The sequence below is a fragment of the Diceros bicornis genome, chromosome 2 (genome assembly GCF_020826845.1).
Source record: "Diceros bicornis minor isolate mBicDic1 chromosome 2, mDicBic1.mat.cur, whole genome shotgun sequence".
In the NCBI taxonomy this organism is placed as follows: domain Eukaryota; kingdom Metazoa; phylum Chordata; class Mammalia; order Perissodactyla; family Rhinocerotidae; genus Diceros; species Diceros bicornis.
In genome coordinates this window covers 76,540,572-76,553,229 of record NC_080741.1, presented here as the reverse complement: position 1 = coordinate 76,553,229, position 12,658 = coordinate 76,540,572, and the positions used below count along the sequence as shown (strand labels likewise).

The 12,658-nt window shown below is 39.7% G+C and overlaps 1 protein-coding gene across 8 annotated transcripts in view; it reads left to right on the top strand.

The window, feature by feature from the left end:
* CNTN4 (contactin 4) overlaps positions 1-9,359 on the top strand; it is an 891,804-nt gene extending 882,445 nt beyond the window's left edge. For all 8 annotated transcript variants that reach the window (XM_058563517.1, XM_058563546.1, XM_058563510.1 and 5 more), the window contains 2 exons: positions 4,079-4,247; positions 6,688-9,359. In XM_058563517.1, the coding sequence (XP_058419500.1) occupies positions 4,079-4,247; positions 6,688-6,788 (270 nt within the window). In that variant the 3' untranslated portion in view covers positions 6,789-9,359. The remainder of the gene's footprint in view (positions 1-4,078; positions 4,248-6,687) is intronic.
* Positions 9,360-12,658: the final 3,299 nt, after the last annotated feature.

Here is a 12,658-nt window from a genome sequence, read left to right as displayed (position 1 = left end):
CACCTAAATTCTCTAGACTCATGGGATTTCTGCTTGGGAAGACAGTCTCAATAAGAAGTTGACTTTAGGAAGTTTGAGGCCCAGAATATTCTATCAGCACAAATCCTCAAGCAACTTTATGACACTCAAGCTACAAAGAGAACATCTGGTTTTAGTATCACGAGCTAAACTGCCTACTGAGCCAGGCAGGTTACATAAATGGGTTGACAAGTTGACTCAGTCTTTTCAACAAATACTGTAAATATATGTGCCCAGCACTGTTCTAATTCATTTTAACTTTATAACAGCTTGTGAAGTGGTGGAGTTATTAGCCCCAATTTTACAGATGAAGAACGCAAGGCACAGAGTTTAGTAACTTGCCTACTTCACATAGCTAGTCTATTTTTTCCCAGCTTTATGAGATATAATTGACATACAAGATTGTATGTAAGTTTAAAGTGCACAATGCATTCATTTGATATATTTACATATTACAGAATGATTACTACCATAGCCTTAGCTAACACCTCCTTCCCATCACATAATTACCATTTCTTTTTTGTGGTGAGAACATTTAAGATCTACTCTCTAGACACATTCAAGTATATGATACAGTATTAATATAACTAGTATATTGAAGATCTGGAATCTGAATCAGGCAGTATGGATCCAGAGTCCCACCTTTTAGCCACTCAGCTCTTCTGCCTGCCAGCAGTAAACAAATATATCAAGTAGTAATAAAGTACTACCAAGAAAAATAACTCTAGAGTGAGGGGAATAGACAGTGCCATGGGAGAGACAGGAGAGACTTATTTTATACAAAGGCCAGAGAAAGCCTCTTTCAAGAGATGCTATTTCATTTGGGCCTTGAAAGAAAAGAGGGAGTGAGACAGGCAGTTTTCTGGGAAAGAGTGCTCCAAACACAGCAAACAGGATGTGCAAATGTCCTGAGGTGGGCACATGGACACAATAGGAAGTGTTGGGGACTGTGACAAACTGCAGAGTTTGTGATTGTCCAGAATAGGCAGTGGCTTCTCAGCTCCAGCCAATTGCTGCCAGAAAAGAATATAGGCCAGTGTGGCCATATCGTCCAGTTTTTCAGTAGAACCCACATTTTTTTTCATTTATAATTTCTTGGTTTTTAGTTGTTGACATCTAACTCAAAAAAAAAAAGTAAACACCATAAAGCCCAACCAGTTAACATATGCAGGCCAAATATGACCCATGGACCATCAGTTTTCTAGTATGTTACTCCCTTGTTTTGCATTTATGAAGACAGAAACTAGACAGGGGAAGCAATTTGCCCACAAGTACACAGGTGTGGCCATATGATCTTAGTTAAGAATATGGGCTGTGGACCCAGACTGCCTGGGTTTGAATGCTGGGTCCGCCACTTACTGGCTGTGGGACCCTGGGCAAATTGCTTAATATCTCCAGGTCTCAGATTCCTCATCTTTGAAATCAGGGTAATAACAATGCCTACCTCAGGAGGTCATTCATGGTAGCATTCAGAAAATACAGTGTTTAAACACGCAGTCAGCGTTCAATAATGTTTGATGCCATTATCATGATTCCCAGGAATCCAGTCTTTCTCCTTGTCTTCTACCCCGGGTTATATGAAATGCAAGCACAGCCTTCAAGTCAATCAGCTGAACCAAGTGTTGGATGTAAATAAAGGTTGTATAAGCCTTTATTTAGGTTCCACTGCAGTCCCTAATATTACAAGACTGATAAGCAGTGCTGATAAAAGGGCTGCTTTTTCCTGGAAGTGTTTCTTTTGGATTTATGTTTGAAACTAGTCGAATTCTCTGCGCTCTGGCAAGGACCAGAGGTAAATCAAAGAAGCAATTTATTCCTCAAAGCCAGATGTGCCCTTGCATCCCATCAGCCAGCCCGTGTTCCTGAAGGGCCGTGAGGAGATGCTTTGACACTCACTCCTGAATGTGCCTGAGGATTTATTTGAGCCTGATCATTAGTGAGGGAATGCTGAGTTTGATGCAACTGATGCTCCAGAGAAGGAAGGGGGGCGCTTATGAATCTTTCTACCATAAGGAAATTGTGTTTTCCACCTTGTGTTAGAGACACATAAATTAACGTGATGAAATGCCAGGGAACAAATGGGATCTAAACCATTTTAGGGGAATTTTATGAATTTCACTTGTGTTTGGTTTTGCTTGCAATGGAAGAGTGACCTTATGTCTCTAACCTCAGCAGATCAGAATTTATAGTGGGCCTTAGGGATGGAGGAACTAATCTTGTAGTTCTCCAAATGTGGTCCCTGGATCAGCTGCAATGGCATTGTCTGGGAATGTGTTAGAAATGCAGATTTTCGGGTCCCACCCCAGACATACTAAATCAGAAACTCTGGGGTGGGGCCCAGCGATCTGTATTTTAACAAGCCCTCCAGGGAATTCTGATGCATGCTCAGGTTTGAGAATCCCTGATCTAATCCATGATTCCCAGCCTCCATTAACATCACCTGAAGATGTGTTTTTAAAAGGTGCCACAGCCTGGACCCCGCCTGTATAGAGTCTGACTCGGACGGGCTGAAGTGGAGCCAGAGCGGTTCCTTAGCCTCATCACTATTGCTACTTCAAGCTGGAGAATTCTCTATCGTGGGGACTGTCCTCTGCATTGTAGAATGTTTTGCAGCATCCCTGGCCTCTACTCACTATACTAGTGGCTCCTGTTGTGACAACCAGAAATTGCCCAGACATTGCCAAATGCCCCCTGGGGGGCAAAACGGCTCCTCCACCCCTCCCAGCCCTGTTGAGAACCACTGGACTAGGGCGTCAGTGTCTTTACAAACTCCGTAAGTCCTTCTAATACACAGCCAGGACTGAGAACGGCTGATCTCACCCAACCCTATCTTTCTTATTGTCAGAAACTGGTGGTGGTGGGTTATAGTGGTTTAAGTGTACAGGTTTAGGAATCCTCATCCTGCCACTTACAGCTCTGTGACATCTCTGAGTCTCAGTGTCTTCGTCTGTAGAAAGGAATAATAATACCTGTGATGTTGGAGTGTTGTGACAGTTAAACATGGTGATGTCGATAAAGTGCCTAGCTCATAGTAAACATCACAAAGTACTTGTGGGATAGTTATCATCACACTTGTTGTATCCAGAAAGATGGATGCACTTTTCCAGGCTTTTATATTTTGTTCCTGATTGGAATTGATGACGATTGGAGTAGGCGATACCAGGCAGGGGAATGCGTTTTCACGAGAGCTAGTTGGCCACTTGTGGCCAAATATCAAATGAGCCTCCAACCCAGACTCAGACCGAGTGGGGGCCAAGAAGGGAAACATAGATGAGTGAGTGGGACTGTTGAAGCTGCAGACACTTGTGGAGTGACAGTGATTGCCACTAACATCCCCTCTTTTGTACATAACTCAAAAGGGATCCCGTGGGAGGAAAAAGGGGGTAATTGCCCTTGCCTTTCAGAGATCCTCTCCCTGTGCTGAAATGTCCTCTCTCTACAGGATTCACGATAATAGTAACTTATTACTCCTGCCTTATGCTTCTAACGTTTGCCAAGTATGTTTCCCTCTTGTGCCCTTTGAGCCCTCATAAATACTATTTTTACATGCTTCCTTTGAGCCAGGCCCTTCCCTATATTCAGTCCTTGTGCAATCTTGAAAACACCCAGAAAGATGGGTATTATTGTCCCCATTTTACAGATGAGGGAAATGAGGCTCAGAGAGGTGAAGTAAGTGGACAGTGGTCACACAGTGGCCAAATCTATTCTGATGCCAAAGCCCCTCATGTGTAACTGAGCTCTGTGTGTCCTCAGAGGTATTGATTTTTCCAGCTGTGTTAGCTGAGCCTTCCAGAGGTTATGGGACGCCACACAGCACGTTGTAGACTCATGCTACCCCCACCCGCGTGCTGCAGCATCCTTTAAACTCCTTCCTCACGATGAAATGGTAGCTGCAGACATGTCTCTCACTATAAACGAGCCTTCCAAATACGTGTGGGCAGGCTGACAGCCTCGGCGGCCCTGCATTTCACTGGCGCCCAGAGGTGGAAACAAATGAAGGCACCATCTCTGGGGCCTTTGTGAGGACAGCGGGTGACACCTGTTCTTTCTGTCTCGGCAGGTCTTGTACAGATGGAACAGACAAAGCAGCACATCTGTCATTGAAACAAATAGAACGTCGGTGGAGCTTTCTTTGCCTTTTGATGAAGATTATATAATAGAAATTAAGCCGTTCAGTGATGGAGGAGATGGCAGCAGCAGTGAACAAATTCGAATTCCAAAGATATCAAGTAAGAATGTCTTTTTTTTCTCTCCCTTCTCCCTGCCTGACTTCATTTATTTGAAAGAAAATAAAAGTGGAATCTTATAAGCCTTCGCAATGAGTCAGGGCTTCAACGACACTAAGCCCACAAAGAAAGACTTATAATAAAAATGGACAATACCATCCCCCTTCCTCAGACGACTGATGTTTGCTGATCACAGGCAGTCTCATGCAAAAGGCACTTTGGCTGATTTAATCTGTTCCAATAAAAAATTAGATTAAAGCAGTCCCAAATGGGTTACATAGGTTTTTCCACGTGGACCCATGTGGTTTGCATCTACAAAAACCCCAAAATTATACCTTAGAAAGTTAAAAGCATGACTCAGTCAGGAGGAACAAGCAACGGGTTCTTTAAAATGCTGTAGCCGTTTGTCTCTAGTGAAACGATGTGATTCCTTTGTGATTCATTCTTTGGCTGCAAGTATTTTGAACCTGACACTATTTATTTTGAATATCTGTGTGTAACATATGTACATAAATGCATATGTCTATATATAGTCAAGATTATTTGTTTTTAAAGATTGTTGAATAGCGTGAGTATTCGTTTTTAAAGATTGTTGAATAGCGTGAGTATTCTTTTTTGAGAAAATACATTCGTTCCTGTTTTTTTAATACTATGTTTGCAAATATCTCAGCAGCATATTATTTTTTGTCATTGTTATGTGACTTCATTTATTTGAAAGAAAATAAAAATGGAATAGGCACATCCATAGACAGAAATCAGATTGGTGACTGGCCAGTGGTGCAAATTGTGGCTTAATGGGTACTGAGTTTCCATTTAGGGTGATGAAAAAGTTCTGGAACTAGATAGTGGTACTGGTTGTATAACATTAGGGGGTACTTAATGCCACTGAATTGTACACTTTAAAATAATTTAAATGGTAACTTTTATGTTATGTGATTTTACCACAATAAAAAAAAAATTGCAGTTCGATGTCGAAGTGTCAGTTTTCACTGGCCTTTGCATCTAACAGTCTAGAGATAAGGGATTCAGTGAAGACTGCAGATATAAATTTTCAAGCCCTCAGTGGAGAGATGATATTTTAAATCATGGGCAAAATCCTCACCACAGAGACCTGCATTTCAGCCCCTCTGTTAAGTGTCCATCACATTATTTTTCAGATGAGGAAAGGGGCTAGTGTGTCTTGCTGATACCAAGTTAGAGTAGAGCATCCACTAAGCAATTTTAACAGCATCTATAAAATTCAGATGCCTCAGTTCAGAAAAGAAAATGTCCACTGGTCATTTCACCCTTTTGAATAAGCATTTGTTAATATTAACGAACAGAACCAGACTTTAGGTGGGAAACCAAGGCTACACCAAGCTGTGCTCTGAACTCAGGAGTGATTTGCCAGTTTCCAGATGAAGTTTGTGTTTACTACACCTTTTTTGCATACAAACACTAACGGCATTTTTGTCTTTTAAAAAACTGGTGAGAATCGAATTCTACACCTCATTAAACCAAGGACTCTGACTTCTGTTGAAAAGGAATCAGATTTATGGTGAGATGTGGAAGTAATCTCTAGGCCACAAAAACAAAACAAGATTGGGGTTTGTTTTGGGGTTAATTTATCTCACTTTGTTAAAATCTGACTTCATACTTATCATTGCACGGATTGTTTTTTTTTTAGGCTGACTAATGATTCTTGGTTTAATTCATTACAAAAACATAGTTTAAGCAATTATATTGGTATAATTATTAGATGACAAGAATATAACTGTAAGCAAAACATGATGTCTTCCTCAAGAGATTTTTCCATTTTGTTAGTCAAAGATCTTACAATCTTAAAGAAGCCTCAAATGATAGTTGGTGACCTCTTACTATGAAAAATGTAAGACCTGTAAGAAAAAGTTTTTAAAGGATTGAGATTATTTTGTTGGAAAAAGTAGGTATATGTAAACGACATGGGTTTGAATCCCAATTCAGCTGTTTACTAACTAAGTGAACTTAAACAAGTTCTTTTACTTCCCTGGGCCCCAATTTCCTCATCTATGAAATGGTGTAATAACAATACCAAATATTCTTAGGGTTTTTGTAAGATATGTGTCATATTGCTCTGTGCCCAGTGCAAAGGTAGAGTTCAAAAGGAAGTAGCAATTTTTATTTTGGTGCATCATTGATATCTCATAATATTTATTAGTAATGTTACTAGTAATATTGAAGTTTCTTCTCATGTAAGATATGGATATCCTCATTTTACAAATGCTTAAACGTAGATCCAAAGATATTCCATAACCTACTGCCAGGTTCATAGCTAGGTAGTCATGGACCTGATATTAAAAAGTCATTAGGAAATGGTCATTTCCGGTAAAACCCATCCAGTTCTACTATTTCCAAAAGCCCTGGCCTCACTTTCCTTTGTAGCCAGGGTGAAGTGATATTGAGTGAATTTATTCTCTCTTTTCAGATGCCTATGCAAGAGGAGCCGGGCCTTCCACTTCGAATGCATGTACACTGTCAGCCATCAGTACCATCATGATCTCCCTCACAGCTAGGTCCAGTTTATGACAAAAGTTATCTAAAAGACTTGCTGTTTATAATATAAGCAACATTTAGCTAGTTGTTTTGAAGACGCCCAGTACTAAGTAATATTGTTGTTCAAGTACATCTTATTACTGGAAAAAAAAAATGTTTTTTGCTTCTTTAGGAATGGCATTATACAGTACTTCCTCAAAGCAAACCTAGCTTTGTCTGAAGTTTCTTTGGAAACTCTGCAATGCACTGAAGACATCTGTAATATGATGTTACCAAAGCAGTTTACATATGTCCTTATATGCATATTTTTTATTATATATTTAGTGTTTTATAGAATTTTTTAAAGTTAACATGAAATGTAGATATTAATTTTTTTCCTCTGCTGTAAAATGCTATGGGCAACACAATCATACAATTATTATTTGAAAATATTTCCTTTTAAGACAGATTTTGGAACTTATCTTGGTAAATAACTTGCAAATTACTTGTATAGTTTTACAAGGATCTAGTGGCAGAACAGCTGAAGACTTGGTCTGTAACTCAAGGCTGCTGTCTGTAAACTGTAAATGACTCTTCGGATGGTTAATGCATTGAATCAAGTCCTTTTGACATGTATAATGTGTTTCCCGCCTTGTTTTGAATTTTGTTCAACACAACTTGAGATGGTTTCAGGAATGGCTGCAATCTCAAAACCTAAACTAACTGCCCAAGAGGTACCTTGTGCAATACTCCCATCCCTGAATTTAGCATTGTACAGTAAGACTTTCTTTTCACTCCACTAAGTTAGCATTGTCTTTGTAGTAGCATTATCTTAGACATTAAATTTGAAGTTACATATTCTGTAGTAACATAGACCAAAAGTTACTATGGTCAACCAAGTCTTTCAAAGGATAAAAGATAATTTTACTATCTTTAAATGTATCTGTTTTGAATGTACATTTTTAAAAAAGGTAATTCTCTGTTGATGGATTCATAATTTCTTTATATATAATGTGTGTATCTCTTTAATAATAGAGCCCTTCTTTTGAATTAAAATCATGTATGGAGTTTGGCAGATTTCTCCTATTTCAGCAAATAGTTGCCACAAAGAATTTTTTTCCATGACTCTATAAAAGATCTTTAGTACAATTGTATGGTATCTTGATGATTCTCCTGTTTTGCGATAGTAGCCTAGTTGCTTTTTAAGCTTTACCTTCTAAGTCTTAAAATCACACATTGGAAAATGACAATATCAACAAAACCGTATTCTTATGAAAAGAACTATTTGTTATAATGGGGGAGGTTTTGTAAGCTGACACTAGTGGAACAGTGCATATAAAAGGCAATGAAATTTTCTATAAAAATTTTCACCTGTAAACACGCTGCCACTTTCTTCTTTCTCAGAGAGCTCAAATTTACCTGTAATTTGTCATTTTTGCTTACAAATGATATAAGTTAACTTTTCAACCTTCTAGCTATATTTATCCGATAAAGTCATAATCAGGAGTCCACGTGTGTAAAAACTAGAGTGGTAACTGGAAAAAATATTGTCAGTATTTCAAGCTGTGTTCCTTTCTTAGTTTGATATGATTACATCTATGTTAAAATAAAACAAAATTTAAAATCACACACAAAAAAATCAACAAAATAATAAAATGAATGAAAAAAAAATGACACCCCAGGTAGTTCCCAACCCCAGTGTAAATGATATTTACCAGTGATCTAGCATATGTAATCTTTTTTTAAAGGTATTGTTAATAAATATTCTGTCATTTGTAAAGATACTTGTCTTTTGGGAGCATTTTTCCTGCCTGCCTGTCAGGGAATTTGTTAGCTCACCCTTGTGCTAGTTATAATTTGAGATCATAGACGGACTCAAAAGTCTCTGGCCGGGGTCCAAAGCTAGATGCCCCTGAGCTATTCCTTTGGAATTGACAGCCCTGAAGACACTTCCTCTTTGGAAGTAGAGAAGGTCAAAATCCACAAATAAATGTTCTGAAGATAAAACATGAATATTTTCTCTTGATTAGCTAAATCTTTTGTACACTTAACCTATAAGGATATCTGTTGTTTGAAGCTTTCCCCCACCACTGTTGCTAAAAGGATGAAAATCTAAACTTGAGCATTTAAGGCCCTTCTTAATCTAATAACTTAACTTTGTACCCAGCCATACTGAGCCCTCACTGGCCCCTGAACACTGTTTGCTTTTGGTCTCACCTCTGTGCCTTTTGGTCACATGGCTACCCCTTCCTGAAATACCCTCCCCACGCTTCTTTCTCACCCAAATCCCAACTGTCCTAGGGTGGCTCCAGCCCCAGCTCTTCTGTGAAGGCTTCCCACATTCAGTCCTTTGTGATGTCCTGCCTCTGAATGAGCTGCAAGCCCTGTCGGTACCACTCACTTAGTAATTAATCAGGTACGACTTTTGGAAATCTCTTGTACTGTTATCTTGCATTTTAACTTAACTCCTGTATTGTTACTGAATTTTCCTTGTATGTATGCCTTGTCTTCCCAACTAGATTGTAAGCTCCTTGAGGGCAGGGACTTCGGTCTTATCTTCCATGTATTCTTCATAGTGCCTAGCACAGTGCCTTGCAATAAATAATCATTGGTTAATTGATTGAAGGGGTCTTTGAAGTAGCATTTTGCATCAGTTGCCCGCCTGTATGCCATAGTGAACCAACCAGGGAAGACTGTGTCACTACTTCTGTGAGGTCGTGGAAAACGTTAGAAGGCCTTGCTTCTAATTTCATGCCTTGGAAAAGTCCTTTAATCTCTCAGCTTCATCATCTGATAAATGAGACCCTGGATTAGCTGAGTCTGTCTGAGCTGAAGGTATTTTAGAAAGTGCCTCGTAGGCACCTTCACCCAAACGTGTCTGATTTGTTGGCTTCCATGGTTGTTGCAGATTGGGTTCACTGGTTGCAAGCAACAGAAACAACTCTGGCTAACTTGAGCAGACAAAAAGGAATGACACAGGTTAGATCACATGAGCCAAGGAAACACTGAATGACCAAGCCTTGGTGAGAATAAGAACCAGGCCATTCTGAGGATCCAGACTGCGGGAACTTTAGAAAGTCTTTTTGGGGAGCTGGTGTGGGGATGAATTAGCTCTGTTTCTGATTTTGATGTAGCTCTGTTCAATATCCAAATTTCTAGAAGAATCTGATCAGTCTAATTTGTGTCAGACAGCCAGAGCACCTTGATCATGCCAAGCCTGCACTCTAATAGGAGAGCGATAGTTTCTTAAAAGAAAATTGAGATGATGTCTCCAGGTCTAAGATGATGTTTCCAGGGAAGGTCTAAGCAACACACTTTCTATGCTTAGCTATCCAAGGGGACTTTCTCAGGCTCTAGTCCCAATTAATAAACTCAGACAGAATTTTTTACTGCTTGGGAATTTTGCACAATGACTCTGAAGGAAGGGCACTGGAAAAGGGCCAGTTGCCTTGCTTATTTCACCTTTTCAAGTGCTGACTCTTACCCTCTTTTTGTGTGTGTAATCCACCTGTGATTTAACTGTAGAAAAGGAAATTCTGTTTTGCCAGATAATTGGATTCTCTCAGTGTACCTGAGTTTTTATAGAGCCCACACACCATATGAACAAAACAGCATCTTTCCATGGGGCAGAAGACATGGGTGATAAATTTCATTTCTCAGGTGAGCTCATAATTCTTCCAGCATATAAGGTAGGAGCTTCCATAAGCCTTTATCTTAAAATAGAATGATTGAGTTATTCCTACCATCAAATTTTCGGTTATTTACATCCAGAAAGCAACGTTCAATGCTGATTAACCTTTTCCCAGGCTCTCCCACGCCCTTACCTTACTGCAAATACACTCAAAGAATGTTGAATTGTAAAAAGTACATAAATAGTACATAATTAGCTACTAAAATGTCATGAAATTTTTAAGGTAATTTAATGTAATGTAATCAAGCACCAGATGATTTTGTACGCTGTATTGAATTATCAATGCCACTGTTTCCCTCCATCAACACAGATAATCAAGAATTGACTGTATTTTCCTCTTGTTACAATTAGAACAATTCTCTGGCCAACCACAGTGATTTGAGGAGCAAGCCTTTTAAAATCAAAGATTTATAGTCAATCTGTGGACATACCGCAGATTATTCCATCACAAAATGACAGACACTGGGGCCTTCCACAGGCAGCCTAATACAGTGGCTAAGAATATGGATTCTGGAGTCGGACCACCTGGGATGCATTCTGATAATTGCCACTTATTAACTAGGATAAAGTTTGTCAAGTTCTAAATGCTTAACTCTCCAAATGTTAGCAATTATTTATTTTATAAATCAGTTATTGTTCTTTTTCTCCAGAGACTTGAGACAGTCACAAAAACCAGATGTAGAATGTGGGTGCCTCCCATGACCAAAATGAGTCGAACTCAACTGACACATCCATTATCAATCACCTTTGATTTAAATATTTTCATTTCTTAATGTAAATATTATCATTTAATAATTTCAATAATTAAATAAAATAAAGTTATTTAATAATATTAATATTAATAAAAGAAGTTAGGTAGGGTCCTCACTCAGATGCCGGGTTTTCCACAAAGCCTCGCTCAGTTTCCCCATCTGGCATTGACCTCTCGTTTCTCTGACTTCCAGGGCATGTCATCAGTACCCATTGTGTCTACCATCCCATTACCTGGTATTTAAATCACTGGCCTTCATGTCTTCTTCCTCCCTGTAGACAGAGAGTATCTCAGGGTTAGAGTCTGGCTGTGATTCTTGACTGTGCCACCCAGCACCAGGCCTGTATCCCCCCATCTCTGACCCTAACAAAGCCAAAAGGAGGTGAATCTCTGGCACCATTTTGAGTAATTTCCCCAGCCCCTGCCTTCCTGTCAGGGTGTGATTACCGTATGCCAGTCAGGCTCCCCATTCCAAAAGGAGGGCCCTTTCCCCTTGTGCTAAATGGGCCATGCAGATTAGTTGTTCCAGTTCCACAACCCAAGTGTAAACCACAGTGCTCAACAGAGCTCACAATTTAAACAAAATCATCCTCTGTCCTTGATCAGCAGGTGTGGTCAGTTGTAGATTAGCAGAGCTCTAATAACAGAGACCACACTAACAGAAAGTATGTTTTTAAAAAACGTCAACCATATGATAGATGTGAATGTCTGGAAACTGCAAGGCTGAAGTAACTTAAATGGGATCTTCCCAATTGCTGTAAATTGGTCTTTCACTACGTATTCTTACTAATTGTTATGAATAGCACAAACTAGACCAGGAAGTATGTATGTCTTAGGATTTTAACTAACAAAGAGTCATATCTTGATTTGTTTTTACAGTTTTCATAGTGCTCTTTGCACTAGGAAGCAGGAGGTGCAGGTTTTATTCCTTTTTCATTTATGAAATGGAAGCAAAGAGGTGATACGACAAGCCCAGAGTAACACCGACAATTATAAAATCAGGACTAGAATTTGGAACTCTTAATTCAGTGCATTTCAGAGAAAGGACAAGAGAGAGGAAGGGGCCAGTCTCTTAAGTTCAACTAGAGAGCAGCCAGGACACCGAGTCGGCAGGAGGAAGATAGTGAGGTAGGAGGGTATGATGTCTGAGGTTGAGACGTGGGGAATTTCTGAATGATGACCAGGCCCAGGCACAGCTGTTGGGAGGAGCGGGTCCCTGAAGTGGGTTTGGTTGGTCATTCAGCAAGGGACTATTGGCCGCCCTCTGTGTACCAGGCAATGTTCTAGGCACAGGGGAGTGGTGTGGCAGTCGGAAAGAGAGACCCCACGAGGGCCACAGGATGAAGGAGATGAAGACACTTGGAGGCCAGCGTGAAATTGCCTGGTTTGGAGTCAGACTGTGTGGGGGAAGCCAAGGAACCAGTAATGGTATTTTGTTGCAACACAAAGAAATGCAATGATAATAATAGCTGACAACGATTA